Source organism: Eublepharis macularius, chromosome 3, assembly GCF_028583425.1.
Source record: "Eublepharis macularius isolate TG4126 chromosome 3, MPM_Emac_v1.0, whole genome shotgun sequence".
NCBI classification, from domain to species: Eukaryota; Metazoa; Chordata; class Lepidosauria; order Squamata; family Eublepharidae; genus Eublepharis; species Eublepharis macularius.
The window spans coordinates 82206194-82224757 of record NC_072792.1 but is presented as its reverse complement, the minus strand read 5'-3'; the positions used below and the strand labels follow the sequence as shown (position 1 = coordinate 82224757).

General features: G+C 44.7%; 1 protein-coding gene across 1 annotated transcript in view; it reads left to right on the top strand.

The window, feature by feature from the left end:
* The window catches only part of TMEM47 (transmembrane protein 47), an 87343-nt gene that overhangs the window by 42781 nt on the left and 25998 nt on the right, over positions 1 to 18564 (top strand). The window contains exon 2 of the mRNA XM_054974921.1: positions 18256 to 18396. Within this exon, the coding sequence (XP_054830896.1) occupies positions 18256 to 18396 (141 nt within the window). The remainder of the gene's footprint in view (positions 1 to 18255; positions 18397 to 18564) is intronic.

Sequence of the window (18564 nt, the reverse complement as noted above, 5' to 3'; positions counted from 1 at the left end):
GGAATCCAGCTTGTTCTTCTGCAATAAATTCCGACATCCATCCCTTTAATCTTTCCGCCATAATTTTCACAAATATTTTATAGTCATTATTCAGCAACGAAATTGGCCGATAATTCTTAACATTAGTCAAATCCTGTCCATCTTTCGGGATCAACGATATATTAGCTTCATTCCATGAATCAGGAATCTTTTGGCCTTGTAATATTCCATTAATTACCTCACTTAGAAACGGTGTCAGCTCATTGGCCATCATTCTATAAAACTTTGCTGTTATTCCATCTGGTCCTGGTGCTTTCCCTAATTTTGTTGATTGTATAGCTTCTTTTATTTCTTCCTCTGTCATTTCCCTATTTAACTTCTCTTTCCATTCCTCTGAAATTACTGGAAGCTTCACTTTCTCCAAATATTCCACTATTGAATCTCTGTTCACCTCTTTCTTTTGGTACAGGTTTGCATAAAATTTAAAAAAGGCTCTACTAATTAATGGCTGATTGATCTGTCAATATTTTATCTTCCTCTCGAATCTTAGTTATGATTGTCTTCTCCCTTTTTTTTTTAATTGCCACACTAAATATTTCCCAGGCTTATTTGCACCTTCAAATGACTTCTGTTTCATTTTTTTAAAATTCCACTCCAATTCCCTATTATCCATTGCTGTCAATTGTTCCTGCAGGATTTTCATATCCTGAAATATTTTCTTTTTTCCTGGTCTTTTTTTAAGTTGTATCTCTTTGGCTTTAATTTTTTCCATAATTTCAAGTCTCTTTTCTTCCCTACTCCTCCTAGCTCTTGCATTCAGATCCATTAGCGTTCCTCTAATAACAGCTTTATATGTGTCCCATACCTTGTTAGTTGGTACATCCTTATTCAAATTGCACTGTATAAAAAATTTGGTCTCTTTTCGTAACAATGCCATATTTTCTTCCGTTTGCAGCAAGTCTTCATTTATCCTCCATCCTCTTTTCTTTTTATTTTTCCCAAATCTCCACATAACTGGATTGTGATCTGAGCCTACCTTGGGCATTATCTCCACATCTCTAGTCCATACCACCAGTTCTTTGGAGGCCCAGATCATGTCAATTCTTGATAGTGTAAAATGTCTTGCAGAGTAAAATGTATATTGTCTATTTTTCGGATTTTGTCTCCTCCACACATCTTCCAGACTTTCTTGTTCCTTAATCGCAAAACACGATTTTGGCAAAAGTCCTCTCTTTTTCTGTGCACTTTTAGATTTCTTGTCTTCTTCCAAATTTGTAACTCCATTGAAGTCACCTGCCAAAATTATTTGATCATAAGTCAATTCATCTAATTGTTCCTGTAAGTCCTTGAAAAATTTTCTTTTGCCCCATTAGGCGCATAGATTCCAATCACCAAAATCTTCTTAGAGTCCCAAATTATTTCCACTGCAATATATCTAGCTTCTGTGTCACTTAGAACCAATTTTGGCTGTAGTTCCTCCTTTATATATAATACAACTCTTCTTTTTTTCTTTTTGGAAGCTGCTACAAATTCATTTCCGAGTTTTGCAATTTTCAAATATTTCACATCCTGTTTTTTGATATGTGTCTCTTGCAAACACACTATATTACATTTTTGTTTTAAGAGCCAGTGGAAAATAGTCTTACGTTTAAAAGGTGAATTTAATCCATTTACATTCCAAGATATGATTTTACACTCCATGATCAAATTTTAGCTCCTTTTGGTAAGTCTTTTTCATTGTCCCTGATAAACCTTTCCATCTCCTGGCCAGATCTGATGATTTTCCTTACACCACCAAATTCGAAAGCCAGTCCTTCAGGTATTTCCCATCTATATCTAATTTTCATGTCTTAACATCTGGACCAGCTCTCTATACTTCTTCCTCTCCAACAACACCGATCTGGGCAGTTCTTTCATAATTCTCACCACTTTCCCATCAACCTCTAATGGGTCCTGAAATTGTTTACTCACAATTGACTCTCTTGTCTTTCTAGTTGTAAATTGCACAATCATATCTCTTGGTAACTTCCTTTGAGCTGCAAATTTTGAGTTAATTCTGTATGCCACATCCAAAAGCGCTGCGATCCCCTCTTCTTTTCCCTGGTATGCCGCCAAAATTTCTGTAATCTGCTCTTGGGCTGTTTTTTCCAAAACTTCCGGGATTCCATGAAATCTCACTTGTCTTTCCATTTGTTTACATTCAGCTACGGCCATTCTTCCCTTCACGCCTCTCAGCTCCATTCTCTGCACATCTGCCAAGGTATCAGCCGCCTTTTCTACTGCGTTAACTCTCTGCTGTGTATCTTGCATTTCTTTTTGAACCTGATCCATATTGGTTGTTGGGGGTTTTCCGGGCTGTCTTGCCGTGGTCTTGGCATTGTAGTTCCTGACGTTTCGCCAGCAGCTGTGGCTGGCATCTTCAGAGGTGTAGCACCAAAAGACAGAGATCTCTCAGTGTCACAGTGTGGAAAAGATGTAGGTCATTTGTATCTACTCAGGAGGGGTGGGGTTGAGCTGAGTCATTCTGTAAGAGTTTCCCAGGGTGTGGAATGCTAATGGCGGGAGGCTTCACTGTATCCTGAGGCGGTTCTTTTGCATATGGATTGGTGCTTGATGTGCTAATCTTCTCTGCAGGGCTATTGTCGGGTGTGGAGTGTTTTGTTGGCCTGGTGTTTTTCAGAACTGGAGCCCATGCTCTGTTCATTCTTAAGGTTTCTTCTTTCCTGTTGAAGTTTTGCTTATGCTTGTGAATTTCAATGGCTTCCCTGTGCAGTCTGACAAAGTAGTTGGAAGTGTTGTCCAGTATTTTGGTGTCCTGGAATAAGATACTGTGCCCTGTTTGAGTTAGGCTATGTTCAGCCACTGCTGATTTTTCAGGCTGTCCAAGTCTGCAGTGTCTTTCATGTTCTTTTATTCTTGTCTGGATGCTACGCTTTGTGGTCCCGATGTAAACTTGTCCACAGCTGCAGGGTATACGGTATACTCCTGCAGAGGTGAGGGGATCTCTGCTGTCTTTTGCTGATCGTAGCATCTGTTGTATTTTTCGGGTGGGTCTGAATACTGCTTGAAGGTTATGCTTTTTCATAAGCTTTCCCATCTGATCAGTAATTCCTTTGATATATGGCAAAAACACTTTTCCTGTGGGAGACTGTTTTTCTTTGGTTGTTTGATTCATCCTGGGTTTGATTGCTCTTCGGATTTCATTTCTGGAGTAGCCATTTGCCTGAAGTGCGTGGTTTAGATGATTAATTTCCTCATTGAGAAAGCGCGGCTCACATATCCGTCTTGCACGATCCACTAATGTTTTCATTATGCCTCTTTTCTGTCGGGGGTGGTGATTGGAGTTTTTGTGTAAGTACCGATCAGTGTGAGTTGGTTTCCTGTAGACCTTGTGACCTAACTGAAAGTTTGCTTTGCGGATGACCAAGGTATCCAGGAATGAGAGTTTTCCCTCACTTTCTTTCTCCATTGTGAATTGTATGTTCAGGTGGATGTTGTTGAGATGATTCAAAAACTCCATCAATTCTTCCTCCCCATGGCTCCAAATGATGAATGTATCATCCACAAACCGGTTTGTGGATGATACATTCATCATTTGGAGCCATGGGGAGGAAGAATTGATGGAGTTTTTGAATCATCTCAACAACATCCACCTGAACATACAATTCACAATGGAGAAAGAAAGTGAGGGAAAACTCTCATTCCTGGATACCTTGGTCATCCGCAAAGCAAACTTTCAGTTAGGTCACAAGGTCTACAGGAAACCAACTCACACTGATCGGTACTTACACAAAAACTCCAATCACCACCCCCGACAGAAAAGAGGCATAATGAAAACATTAGTGGATCGTGCAAGACGGATATGTGAGCCGCGCTTTCTCAATGAGGAAATTAATCATCTAAACCACGCACTTCAGGCAAATGGCTACTCCAGAAATGAAATCCGAAGAGCAATCAAACCCAGGATGAATCAAACAACCAAAGAAAAACAGTCTCCCACAGGAAAAGTGTTTTTGCCATATATCAAAGGAATTACTGATCAGATGGGAAAGCTTATGAAAAAGCATAACCTTCAAGCAGTATTCAGACCCACCCGAAAAATACAACAGATGCTACGATCAGCAAAAGACAGCAGAGATCCCCTCACCTCTGCAGGAGTATACCGTATACCCTGCAGCTGTGGACAAGTTTACATCGGGACCACAAAGCGTAGCATCCAGACAAGAATAAAAGAACATGAAAGACACTGCAGACTTGGACAGCCTGAAAAATCAGCAGTGGCTGAACATAGCCTAACTCAAACAGGGCACAGTATCTTATTCCAGGACACCAAAATACTGGACAACACTTCCAACTACTTTGTCAGACTGCACAGGGAAGCCATTGAAATTCACAAGCATAAGCAAAACTTCAACAGGAAAGAAGAAACCTTAAGAATGAACAGAGCATGGGCTCCAGTTCTGAAAAACACCAGGCCAACAAAACACTCCACACCCGACAATAGCCCTGCAGAGAAGATTAGCACATCAAGCACCAATCCATATGCAAAAGAACCGCCTCAGGATACAGTGAAGCCTCCCGCCATTAGCATTCCACACCCTGGGAAACTCTTACAGAATGACTCAGCTCAACCCCACCCCTCCTGAGTAGATACAAATGACCTACATCTTTTCCACACTGTGACACTGAGAGATCTCTGTCTTTTGGTGCTACACCTCTGAAGATGCCAGCCACAGCTGCTGGCGAAACGTCAGGAACTACAATGCCAAGACCACGGCAAGACAGCCCGGAAAACCCCCAACAACCATCGTTCTCCGGCCGTGAAAGCCTTCGACAATACACTGATCCATATTCTTCGCTAATTCTGCCATCTCCGATTTAAGTGCCTCTTTAAAGTCTTTCAAATTTTTCGCCATCTCTTGCATCATATCTTTAAGCTCTTTATTCCCTTCCGAAACTTTTTTGTCTAGGTTTTCCAGCGCCATTTGCCATTCCTTCTTCGACATCGTGGGGCTAGCTCTACTTCGCTCCCACGAGTCTGCTCTTTTCCTTAACTCCGTGGCGCAATTTTATTATTTTCCTTTATTTTTAAAAGTCAAAGTTTAGGTTATTTTTGTAAAAACTGATATTTACGTGGTCCAAAATGTTGGGCGTCTTTTCTCTATGGTTTTGTTTTGAGGCAACCACCCTTGTCTAAGATGGCTTACTTCCATTTCCCTTGAAGCCGCAGCTTTACCCTCTTCAAAAATGGCGATATTCCTCTTCCGCTGCTTACAAGCCGCTTCTCGCCAAGCTCTTTATGGTTCTGATGCACTTCCTGTTCCTCTCCGTTCAGCTACGGCCATTCATTATTTTCCTTTATTTTTAAAAGTCAAAGTTTAGGTTATTTTTGTAAAAACTGATATTTACGCGGTCCAAAATGTTGGGCGTCTTTTCTCTATGGTTTTGTTTTGAGGCAACTTACCCTTGTCTAAGATGGCTTACTTCCATTTCCCTTGAAGCCGCAGCTTTACCCTCTTCAAAAATGGCGATATTCCTCTTCCGCTGCTTACAAGCTGCTTCTTGCCAAGCTCTTTATGGTTCTGATGCACTTCCTGTTCCTCTCCGTTTCACAGCAGTTCTTGTGATGTTAAAAGTTTCTCACAGTCCACTATCTCTCTTTAGCCGCAGGTATGTAAACAATAATAGTTTTTCCACTCTCACTTTTCTTTACAATGTCACTTTTTAATAATTTATTTGCCGGAGTTTTCTCAATTATATCTCAAGTCTTTTGCAGTTTTCTAGATCTTGTTGTCACTTTATTTCTTATTGTAATCAGTCCCGTAATGAGAGATAGCAATCTTTACCTTCTTAGATGTTTCTCTTGGGTTGTAATCGCTGCTTCGGTTATCCAATTGTTTCAGGTTCCCTTCTTGGTTTGCTGAAGCTTGGGCATGTAGGTCTTATGCCAAAATTTGACTCCAAAGTCGCTGCAGAGATCTCAGCAACCTCTCTTCGGGTGGGACCTCAAGGGTGGATGGGGGCTCGTTACGTAGAACCCCCCTCACACCCGAGATCAACACGCCCTCAAGGTCTTGAGCATACTTGCCTGTTCTCCGCCTGAAAACAGGGGGCTGCGGGCAGATTGCACCCCTCCAGCCCTACAAACAGCGACTCGGACAGCTCAGCTCCCTGAGCTGCATTAGACCTCCATGGATCCCAAACCGGAAGTCCAGTGCAAAGGCAATTTTGGTGGCCAACTCTAAGACAAGATGTTTCTCAATATGTATCTTCATGCCCTGTGTACATAATGGCCAAATCCAGACACAGCAAACTCCCAGGACTATTGCAGCCACTGGAGACTCCCTCCAGACCCTGGGCGGTGATCTCAACGGACTTTATAACTGATTTACCACCTTTAAAGGGCTGTACGTGTATTTTAGTAGTGGTGGATTTGTTCTCTAAACAAGCACATTTTATTCCATATACCACTATTCCTACAGCAAAAAAGCTAGCCAACTTATTCATGAAGCACATAGTCAAACTTCATTCTTTTTCTTCCAAGGTGATACCCGATCAAGGTGTACAGTTTGTTGCCAACTTCTGGCGGGAGCTCCTACAGGTAGCAGGCATTGAACAAGGTTTAAGCTCTGTCCATCATCCACAAACCGACGGGCAGTTGGAAAGAACAAATCAGGTACTAGAACAGTTTCTCAGATGTTATATTAATTACCAACAAGATAATTGGGTGGACTTTATTCATTATGCCGAATATGCGTACAACAACTCAGTTCACAGCTCTACCGGGGAGTCCCCTTTCAAAATCGTGCAGGGCTATGAAGGAAACGCTATACCTTTGGAAACCATTCCACCTACCAAAAAACCAGGAGATTTGGGAGAGTGGTGGTCTAAATTATCCAAGAAACCTTGAAAAAAGCCAAAGAGGATTACAAAAAATATGCTGATCGCCACCGTGTGGAGCAATGGAAACTACAACCTGGAGATAGAGTCTATGTTTCCACCAAACATTTTAGAAGCGAGCAACCCAGCAAAAAACTAGGACCTAAATACATGGGTCCTTTTCCTGTAAAAAGAGTGATTAATGAAGTGACTGTAGAACTGGAATTACCAAAAAACCTGAGACAGTGCACTCTACCTTTCACTTTCAGTTTACCACCATATGAATGGCATCCGGAAAAACTGGTGCCCCACCCCACTCTCGTGGATGGACAAATACACTACGAAGTGGAGGAGATATTGGACTCCAAACTGAAACATAACAAACTTTATTATCTTATCAGATGGAAAGACTTTGATGAAAGCTTTAAAGAGTGGGTAGAATCATCTCATGTACAGCCCCCTAAACTAATAGCCAAGTTTCACAGAAAATACCCAGACAAGGTGGGGGCTGGAGGATGAAGGGGGTCATTGGAGGGGCAGAAATGTCAGGTCTGCAATCCACAGTACTGCCATATTGCTTTCTCACTGCTGCTATGCTGTACTTTTCCAGTGTTATTTTGTATGCAGGTTCACAGGAACAGATGTGGTTCCCAAGACAGCCTTACCTTAAAAGAGACTCGCAGAGACCTTGGATTCATAACTTTCACATTCCCTAATGTGTCTATACTAACTGGGAATAAGGGGGGAGGATGGAAAGGAGGGTTTGATATACTGTGCAAGGCACTAACACGTCATTCTCAACCAAGGCCTTGTGTTTAGCCAGATGCTTTTGTAGCCTTTGGATATCTATGGACACCTGTACATTGAACATATACTTTTCCAATAAAAAACCTTTGACTCAAGAGATGTGGATTTCTTGCTGCAAGGGCAGGGAGATGAAATCAAAGTAACTTGAACTCCATAGACTGACAGTCGGTTAAGAGTACAGGTACTATTAACAGAGATGCACGCCGTGGAAGGAACTAGCGCCGTCTCCGGGTTCTGTGAATTCTGTGCATCTTATGCGGGTGAGGGTTCTTTTGAGAAATATATTATAGACACACTTTTGAATTGTATAAATTTTATTGATATTATAGGATGTATTTTGTGTCTATAGTAATTTCTACAGTGGACGACATCCATGCCCCTGAGGAAGTCCTTCACGACGAAATCTGTGTCATCTAATAGCCAGCCCCAGTTTGGGCATGGACAGTAATGAACATCATCCACTGTTTGTTTGAATACCTGCAAAAAAAGAAATGAAATTTATGAGACGTTTTGAAATAATATTACAAATGAGGACTTACCTGTTGGATTTCTTCTTCCCGGATTTATTGTCGTGATACCTTGATATGCTTTAGGGGTATAGTGCTGTATATGAGCTGTTGTATGAATTGATATTGTTGATAATATATACTGTATACTGACAGGAATTTGCACATTATGAGTGTTGCAATGAGCAACTTTTATATTCTGTAACTTTAACACTTTGCCACTTTAAACCTCCTGGAGATTGGCAATGCTAAGGCTTATCCATAAGAAAGGGGACTTTTATTTATAAATTCTATGAATCATTGTTAAAAGATTGATTTATTTTACCAGTCACATCAGTTTTATGAGAGTGGCCATGAAAGAGTGTGATGGCACTAAATACTAAGGCAGGACAGATTTCTCAAAGTGAGAGACATTGATCCATAAACATATTCAACATTCTGTTGCAGTTCAGGCTAAGAAGCTTTTTTCTGAAAGACTTTCATTAAAAATTGCGTAATAGTATTCTTTTAACAACAACAACAAAAGTTTATATACTGCCCTTTTGGACAGATTAGTGCCCACTCAGAGTGGTAAACAAAGTCATAGTTATTAGTAACCCCCACAATACAACTGTGGAGCTGGGGCTGAAGAGTGGCTTGCCTAAGGCCACCTGCTGAACTCATGGCAGTGGCGGGAGTCGAACTAGTGGAGTGCCAATTCTCAGTCCTGCCACTTAACCACTATGCTGTAGGAAGCTAACAACATGTTTAAAAAAACAAATGAGATAATACTCCTATTTACATGAAAGGAAGATGACCCTGAATGTAAGACAATCCCTTAATGTTATACACACAGAGAAAAAACTACTGGACCCAACTCTTAAATCATATGCAAATGTAAGACAACTTCCTCTTTTCTTTTTTTGATGGCATACCTAGAGAAAAAACCTAGTCTTATGTTTCAGTAAATATCCTTCAATCTTGTATACAGTTATAAAAAGCCTGCTTCCCAGGCTGATAACAGTTTCAAAAAAAACATGCACAATAGAAAGACTTCCAATGTCTAAGCAGTTAACATGTATAACATACAGACAAGAAGAGTATATGGGCAATCATATCTCACTATGGAAAGTCTGCTGACTCTCAGATATTATTCTTTTAGATGTATGTGCCTGAACAGAGAGCTTGCATTCCATTTCCATATAAAGTATACTAGGAACATGTGGAGACATCCTACTGTTTCAAGCACTCAACACTGTTTTCTGTAGAGGTGCAAGAAATAGTCCTTCAAGAATGTACTGTGCAATCCTAAAAATGAGCTGGTCTTAGTACATTGATTTCAATTAGCTTAGCCTGGTGTAACTCTTCTTAGGATTGCACTGTTATTTAGTTTCAATAATATACTTACTACTAAGCAGCTAGAACAGAATTTTAACTTCGCAAACTGCTTTGTGACATCTTAGAGAAGCCTTTTCCAGCAATATGTATTATGTAACCTTTTTGGTGTCAAAGTTACGTTCTAATGATTCAGCTTCCTAGAACCAAACTGAAAGAACAAACACATGTTTTTACAGACATTTAGGCTCAGTAAAGACTTTTGATTTATAATGTAGTGGCAAGAGTTTTTTCATTAATTAAAATATTTGAAAACACACATAATGAATCAGCTACTCGAGTTCAAATAGGGGTAGAAAATTATGAATAAAATAGGCAATATTTATGTTATTCCCGAGCTTGGTACAGTAGCCGGAAATTTATAGATGATATAAGCAGTCCTTATTAAAAGTCAAAATCCTACCAAGCAGATGTTTGGGAAGGAGACAAGCCTCCCTCCCACTTTGTCTTTCTTGCCAAGTAGTTGATTAGAAGGACCTCAGAATTTTTTAAAGGGTTCTGCACAGCCTATTGGATTGGAATCCGAAAAGTTATTTCTGTCCAAAATAACAGATCATTGCAACCCCAGCCGGAGGGAAAGCAGAGCCGCTTGTATAAGGCTCTTGGCTCCGCCCCCCAGCAAAGCCCCGGATGCCCGGGAAGGGAGCCTGTCTCTGTTCCTTTGGGCAGGGCTGCAAATGATGGTTCCCAGCTTGAGCAGCTATGCGGCTGCTGGAAGAGCCGAATTGCAACCCCAGCCGGAATGAAGAGACAGACACAGGCTTGGAATTAAAGGGCCCTTTATTAAAATGACCATTAAACATAAAGCATGGCAAGGGCTAACTAAGGGGTACAGGTCAAGCCACGGGATCAACTCCGGACCTCTGCCTTGACCTGTCTGAGCAAGCCCCAAAGCCCTGGGTGTAGGCCATCTCACGAATGGCTGCAACCCCACCAGCCAGGCCATGGATCCCCCCATCAAGTACCTAATGCCACAGCTGTCTAGCATGAGGAAAGGCCTTGTGCCTGAGGATCCCAGCAGGTGTCTGCCCATGTTATGGTAGCCACCAAAAGCATACCGCACTGATGGCAGACCCTGTTCCCCACCCATGGGGAAGCGCCACTGGGGCTCATCGGCCCGCACTCTATTCCCAAAAATCTCCTGCCACCACAAGGGTCAAGCCTCTGCTTAGACCCTCGTGCCCCACATATGGCTTAAGGCCAACTGAAGCCCTTGCCGCAGGTCATCCAGAAATATGTCATTGCCCTCAGTCGACACCGTCGCCTCTGTAGCGGTGGGCAAATTCGGCCCTAAGTCTAGGGTGTGGCAAATAAATGCCCAAGCCATCCCCCAAGGACTTCTTAATAGCATGGTTAGCCTTACGCCAGGCTCTTTCAATTGCCCTAGGATCTAAGGCTTCTTGCCAAACCTGTCTTTGTAGCATCTCTGACCAAAAGATAAGTATACCCAGCTATCGCCTGCTTATACATCGTAGATCTTCAGCTACTTGCATTGACAGGGCCTTACCCTGCATGAGCCCCAAGTCATTACCACCAAAGTGAATGACAACAATATGTGGGGGAGGACCCTTCCTTCCCCGAAACACAAGAGGCAGCAGGCCTGGCCATTGAAGGCCTCGCCTGCCCTGCCACTCAACAGTGGCCACAGCACTCAAACCCAGTTGGGATCCAATTGGCATTCTCCTGGCTTGGTAGACCGCCCAGAACACCATGCTGTGACCACATACCAGGATCCTCTTCCTCCCTTGGCCCGACACGGCACCTGAGGAAAGAGCAATTAGTATGCCCTTTTAAAACTGAGGCAGGGGGCAGATATAGGTCCGAAATGAACCTGACCGCTAACTGCCCACTCGCTCTATTACCCAGTGAGGGTACTCCATAGCTGCAGTTGTAGAGGCAGCCCCAATCCAAAAAGAATGGGTGCCAAATTTGACCCCCAGCAAACCAATTTTCTTAAGAGCCCTCTCTGTCACAGCCCCAAACTGATACTAAGTTAATGGGGTCTGATCTTCGTGGCAGAATATGACACCCTGGTCTTCCCCATGAAGCGTGACATACTCCCTGAGGTCCTTAACAGGGCACAGCTCTTCCTCCACGCATGGGCCCAAAAGCAAAGTACTCCCCTACTGCCACTGATCTGTCTTGGACCACCAAATACAAAGGGAGACTTTATCCCCAACAAATTTAATATCTTGGGCTGCCAATGCCTGGCCAGAAGCGTCCCTATGAGACAAGGACAACAGCTCACTGACCCTCAAGGCCCCAAAGAATGCTGTCAAGGAAGCAGCATGAAAGAGCTTCCTTTCAAACACCGAAGAACACACCTCCCCCCAAGCGGCCCCCAACCCCTTCAATACAGATGGGGAGATGGGCTGCCTGGGGTCACTCAGTGTCCAAACTTCCCTGGCCCAGCCCTCTAGCATCTTTCTAATCCTGAAAACACCTGTGAATTCAAGTAAGCTGCACACTTTGCTTGCAAAGGCTAAAGCGGCCAGCTGCCCCCTAACGGACTTCACTGAAAGACCCCTCCCACGCTGCACTACACAAAAGTGCATCAGATGTTCTGGCAGGATGGGCCATGACTGCTGGAGCTCTGCCAATGTTCTAAACTCATAGAGCTGCCCTACCGCATGGTCGTAGGCCCTGCACATGCTGGAGGCAATGGACAGTTGGATCGCTCTATTTGCTTCTGCTGTCTAAGCTGCCAAAGCTCCTGGGGCATCCTTGCCAGTTGCCTGTCAGCCCAAGGAGCAAGCTGTCAGAACTGTTCCATCTGTTGGCAAGACAAAGCGTTTGCCACACCATTATTAACCCTCGGAACGTGTCTGGCCCTGAACAAAATGTTTAATTGCAAACATTTCAACGTAAATGCCCTGACTAGCCTTATCACCCTGGGGGATTTAGACGTCAGAGTGTTTTTTTAATTAATTAATTTATTTTTTATTACCTACATTAACTAACAATACAGAGGGAAAGAAGGGAGGCAGGGGAAGGAAAGAAAAAAAAAACCAGCAACATGTAACAACACTACACTACAAATAATGCTTTCCCTTCATACTGCCATTATTAAGAAATTAAAACTTTGTAAGATATTGATGGAGTGGTTGACTTTGCAAAATACAGATTACAATCCAAATTAAGTCTTCCTCCCCCCCGGGCCTCGGACGCAGTTCTCTCTGAGCAGCTGCAACTGCAGTGCTCGTCCCCCCCCCCCTTCAGACTTCAAATCCTTTTTTTCTTGCTTGGTGTCTTGCTGAAATTCTTGGTTTTTGTCCTCAAAATCCCTTAGTTGATCTTCTGATGTTATCTTGTAAGCTTGATCTTTGTAACTAAACCAGATACCTTCCGGAAATAGCCATTTGTACTTTATTCCACGTTCCCTCAGAAGAGCTGCAAACCTTTTATACTTAAATCTCCTTTTCCGAACTAAGAATGGAACGTCCTTCAGTATCTTAACTTTATTACCCAGAAAGCCCAGATCCGCATTGTATGAGTTGTATAGGATAGTGTCTCGGATCCTCTTAGATGAAAAATCGATGATGATCTCGCGAGGCAGCTGACGCTTCATTGTATATTTTGAAGAAGCCCGGCGGACTTCCAAAATGGCGCTTTTTACCTCTTCTTTAGTTGCCCTCGTGGGTGTCGCCAATAGTTCCGAGGCCAGATCCCTTAAATCCTCATTTTCCTCCTCTTTCACGTTCTGGAGGCGCAAAATTGCCTGTGTTCATTCCACTTGTAGCCCGATCAGCTGGTTCTCCACCAGCTTTAACTCTTTATTCGTTGCTCTCGCAAGTGACGCATTTTCCCGAGCAGACTTCTCTGCTCCCCCGCTACTTCCTTAATGCTTTTCACTTCGCTCTCAATTAAGCCCACCCTTTGATCTGTTTCATTCAGCTTGTCAACAAAGGGCTTTATGGCTTCGATAACCGACCTCTTCACCAAGTCCTCGAGCGACTCTCCTTTCCCCTGCAGGGCAGACGAAATTGACTTGCCCAAAGCGGGACTCTGCTTTTTCGCTGCCATTTTAGGGGGGGGACCGCCGACCAAATTCTGAAACTCAGCGAGGGGGAAGAACGAGCCTTCTTAGCTTCAGATCCCACCACTCCTCGCGTGCACTTGTAATAACAGAAGGGATTCGCTTTACTTACAGGCTTCCACCTAGTTCTGCTCTTTGCCGTTTTCCATGGCCCGGCAGCACTCGAGGTGCTGCGCACGTCTGCCAGCCTCCATAGGAACAAACAGGCAATTTACCCCCTGCATCGATTTCAGGGGGCTCTTCCCGCCACGTTCCGGACCCTGCCTCCCTCACTGGGAGTCCTGGGGGCTAATCTTCGCAGATCAGCTGCCTGGTCAGGCTGCTCGGGCGCTTCCTCCCGGACCTGCGGAGAGGAGCGTCCGACATGGCCAAGAAAATGAAACTGAATCCTAGACATCAGAGTGTTGACCACATGCACTACAGCCAAGTTGTCACACCAAAAGTGGACACCCTGGTTAGCCATTTGTGGCCCCCAAAGCCACACTGCCACTAACAAGGAAAAAACTCCAAAACCTAAGGTCGTTGGACAATCCCCGGGCTACCCAATCTGCGGGCCATTTGTCACCACACCAATGCCTGTAAAAAATACTCCAAAGCCCGTAGACCCGGAGGCATCCAAGGTGACTTGGAGCTCTGCTTCTAACAACAGATCCTCCCTCCAAAAAGTCTCCCCATTAAAGGTGTCCAGGAATTCCTTCCACAGCGTCGTCCCGCATACCTTTATTAATTCGTAATTGATGATGGGGCAACCGTAAGGTCCCCATAGCATCTCACAGCCGCCTGAGAAAAGCCCTTCCAGGTACAACTGCCTTACAGGCAAAGTTTAAATGGCCAACTAATTGCTGCAACTCAAGGAGAGATACCATGTCTCTACTTAAGCAGTCCTCCAACTGAGCCTTAAGATCTACCACCTTCTCTAAGGGTAACCTTAAGGTCTGTTGTACCGTGTCAAGTTCTATTCCTAAAAACGTTAGGACAACAGATGGTCCCTCAGTTTTCTCATGAGCTAAAGGAGCCCCCAGTTCCTCAGAAAGCTCCATGAACCCTGCCAATAGCCTGGCACACTGCCCAGTGCCAGCTGGCCCAGACATCATAAAGTCATCTAAATAATAGACAGTGTCCGGGCAAGCACAGCAACGACACAACTCCCATTCCAAAAAGGAACTGAAGTGCTCAAAAGCTGGGCAAGATATGGAACACCCCATCGGAAGGGCCCTGTCCATATAAAACTTGCCCTCAAATGAAAACCCCAGGAGCTCAAAGTCTTCTGGGTGAACCGGGAGCAGGCAAAAGGCAGACTTAATATCACACTTGGCCATCTCAGCTCCCCCCCCCCCCAATACCGGTCATCAGGAATGCCATCATTCACTGATCCCCCTTTTGGGAAAGACAAGTGGTGAATGAGGCGAAACTCTCCAGGTGCCTTTTTTGGCACCACCCCCAAAGGGGGAACTCTCAGGGTAGGGACAGGAGGTGCATCAAATGGCCCTAAAATCCTGCCCTTGGCACATTCCTTTAAAATTTTCAGCCGGACCACCCCTTCCATGCCGTGGAAAGGTTGGCTGCCATGAAAGGTGTCCAGGGGCCCTGAAAGGGAATCCTAAACCCAAACTTAAATCCTGAAAGTAAATTGCATCCCTGCACCTTGGGTAAACCTGAAGCAACCGTTCAAGTACCCTCAGCTTTACTGGACTGGGCCCCTTTACCAGACCCTTGTTGGCTGCCTCTGCCCCCAAAGCATTTCCCACCCTGCTTTGCTTTGGGTCAGGCAGAATATGGGTGGGTACCGGCGCATGCAGGACACTCGTGCCTATACTTTCATGCTTTTCTGTTACAAACCCCCTTGGACGTGAAGTCCCAAGAGAGCAGCTGTAATTGAACCTGCTGCCCCGCAGAGGTGTGGAAAACTAAACCCTGAGAGGGCCGAATTATCATACGACCATTGTCAGTCCTATCCCTGAGGTTGGATTTGGCAGGGGCCGTGACCTGCACCCATAGCTGTATCAGAATTTGATCCCAGGGGAGGCTCGGATTCAAGGCAGCACGTATGTGGAACTCCTCATTGTACCTGAGCCAAGCTGCCCCCTAAAAGTCCATGTATCCCCTGTAAATGATATTCATGTATTTGAAAAGGGGGAGAGCCCTACTTGGCTGCGCCCTAGCCAGTACCCCTGTATAAACCAGGAATCCAGGCAACCAATGTGCCCAGGTCCTGTCAATCCGCCTGTGGTGGATCTTCTCCTTGTCCTTATAATCTAGATCATCTTTATCCTTCTTCTCCAGCTTCCTGAAGAGAAGGGTAAAGACGTCCATGTACTTGCCCTTTATAATTTTTTCCCGGGTGGCCTGAGTCAAGTGATCTCCCAAAGGCAATGCAGTATCCCCTGGGGGCAGCTCCCTATAAGGAACCATGCCACATCCCTGGGATCCATAAGGGGCCTGGCCCAGCTAATTGCTGTAACCATAAGGCAACCTAACCATAGAAAGAGGTTAGTCCTGTCCATCCCAACTGGTAGCACTGCCCGTAGCTGGCAAAACTTGTGCCTACTGCTGGTTCAAGGAGCCACTGGCATAACTAGGCCAAACTGGCGGGCCTGTAGAAGGCCAACCATGCGTGGTATATTCACCTGAAATGGAAGACGCTAGAGCACCGGTGGCAGCTGCCTGCCCCCAAGAGCCCCAGGGCCAAGCAGCGCCCTGCTGAGGCAGAGGATCCTTACTGTCGGATACTGGCAGTTCTACTGCTATGGCAGCTGGCCACTCCTGGTCAACGTCAGCCACTCCCTCAGTTGAAGTTGGTGTTCCTGGCCACTGCCTCCATCACATGCCACCACTCCTGATAAACCCCTCAAGGGCAGAAAGACGAGAGGCAAAATCTTTGTTAAATTCAGTCCTTGAGACTTTTTTAGCACCCCTGCGTGGCCAAATGGGTGCAACAGCTGATGCCATGCCACTCCTAGCTCTCTCAAGAGCAGCAATACGTTCCATAAGTTCCCACCTGCTCGGGCCATCATCCTCATCTGAGGAAGACAGAGATGGAGGAGGGTTCCTTGGTGCTGGCCTTTTCACAGGCTGCTTCCCCTTAGATAGGCCACCCCCTTTTTTGGGCAGCATGACCCCTACCAAAGTATGATACAACAGATGTCAATGCCACTTGATGCATGGGACTGATTTGCAGCCTAACCACTTAACCAACTATAACACCAACCCTACTATGTAGCACTGTGCCCAGTAAGAGTGGAAAAAATTGCCAAAGGAACAATAGCAATAATCCACCAATAGGTGGCGCTGAGAACCACCCCAGAGCAGACCCAAAGGCACTGCACAAAATGGCTGAAGCTTCAGGCAAGCACAAGATGGCCACCAAGCTCTGCAAAGCAAGGCAGTAGTCCAAACTACCCCCCCAATGAGGATTGGGAACCAAATAACCACCAGGTCACAATGATGTACCTATGGGTTACCAGGGACACCAAGCCTACCCAGAGTTGTAATAATGCAACAGGGGGCAAAGGAAACTCTATCCCCACAGTCCCAGGCTGCCCCAAGGCCACAATATGAGCCCCACCGAACCCCCAGGTACTGAAAGGCTATGTTGCCCCCTTATGCAACCATACAAGTGTAACCAAAAAAGGGGGGGCACAATGGAAGGAATCCAGGCAGACGCTGGAACAACTCAACGCTGCCTGCCCCGAGACGCGGAAGCACCCGCAGCTAGAAACCAGCCCTCTGCAGCTGCGAGGGTAGAAGCCGGCGGCATGAGCAGCGGACATGCTCCTGCTTAAAATGCAGTTGCCGCTGCCGACCAAACGCCGCTGCTGCTGACAAAACACTGCCACCGCCAGGAAAAGGCCCTTCTGGTGCTCAGCAGATGAGCAGCTACTGCTGCTGAGGCCGGCACCGGCGTGGCTTGCCCTTTGCCGTTCAGGTATAAGCAAGGAGAAAAACACTCCTGCTTTGTCCAAGCGAATGAAGCGACTGATGCTGGGGGAAAGCGGAGCCACCTGTATAAGGTTCTTGGCTCCGCCCCCCGGCAAAGCCCTGGATGCCTGGGAAGGGAGCCTGTTTCCGTTCCTCTGGATGGGGCTGCAAATGACGGCTCCCAGCTTGAGCAGCTATGCTGCTGCTGGGAGAGCCAAATTCTCATCTGCAAGTGCAATTCTCTGTAGGAATCTAACTTTGGTAACTTACAATTGGGATAATTTGCTCTCCAGTTGATTTTGCGGTGCGGTTTTCCTATTGGCATTAGTCAGAGCAGATTTTATTTAGCTCTTTATTAAAGTAAGCCTTAACTGTTAAGTTAAGAAATGTAAATACTGATATGTATAGGAAAATGGTTAGTTGGTAAGTAGCCAAAAAGCTAAGAAGCCAATATTTTGTTTTCTCACATCTCATTGTACAAAAAGCTAAGAAGCCAATATTTTGTTTTCTCACATCCCATTGTACAAAAAATTAAGGCAAATCTTTTTTTAACTGCCTAAAGTGAAAATTAACACGGATATTGCCTTCAATTTCATAAAGATAATTCAATGATAGGAAATACTTTAAAAGGTTTGTATTTTTTAGTAACAGATGACACAATTCAAATGTTGTCCTAGTCTAAACACTGCATGCTCCACAGACACACTTGGATGTGAGTTACTCACTAGCTTCAACTCTGTGTTTTTCTTTCTCTAGATTGGCAGATCGCTACACTTGCTATGCTGTTGGGGGGTGCTGCCATAATACTTATAGCTTTCTTGGTTGGATTAATTTCGATCTGTGTGGGGTCACGAAGGCGGTTCTACAGACCAGTCGCTGTCATGCTGTTTGCAGCAGGTAAATGAATAATTGCTTCCATGAAGTATCTTCATATTTGGTAACTGCAGCTTCATATTTATTGGGAAAATAGATGGGGCTTGTGCATTACAACCCAAAAATAGTTTTATTGTAACAAGATTGTTGGTAATGATATAGAATCATCAACCTTGTTTACCTGGACAAGGA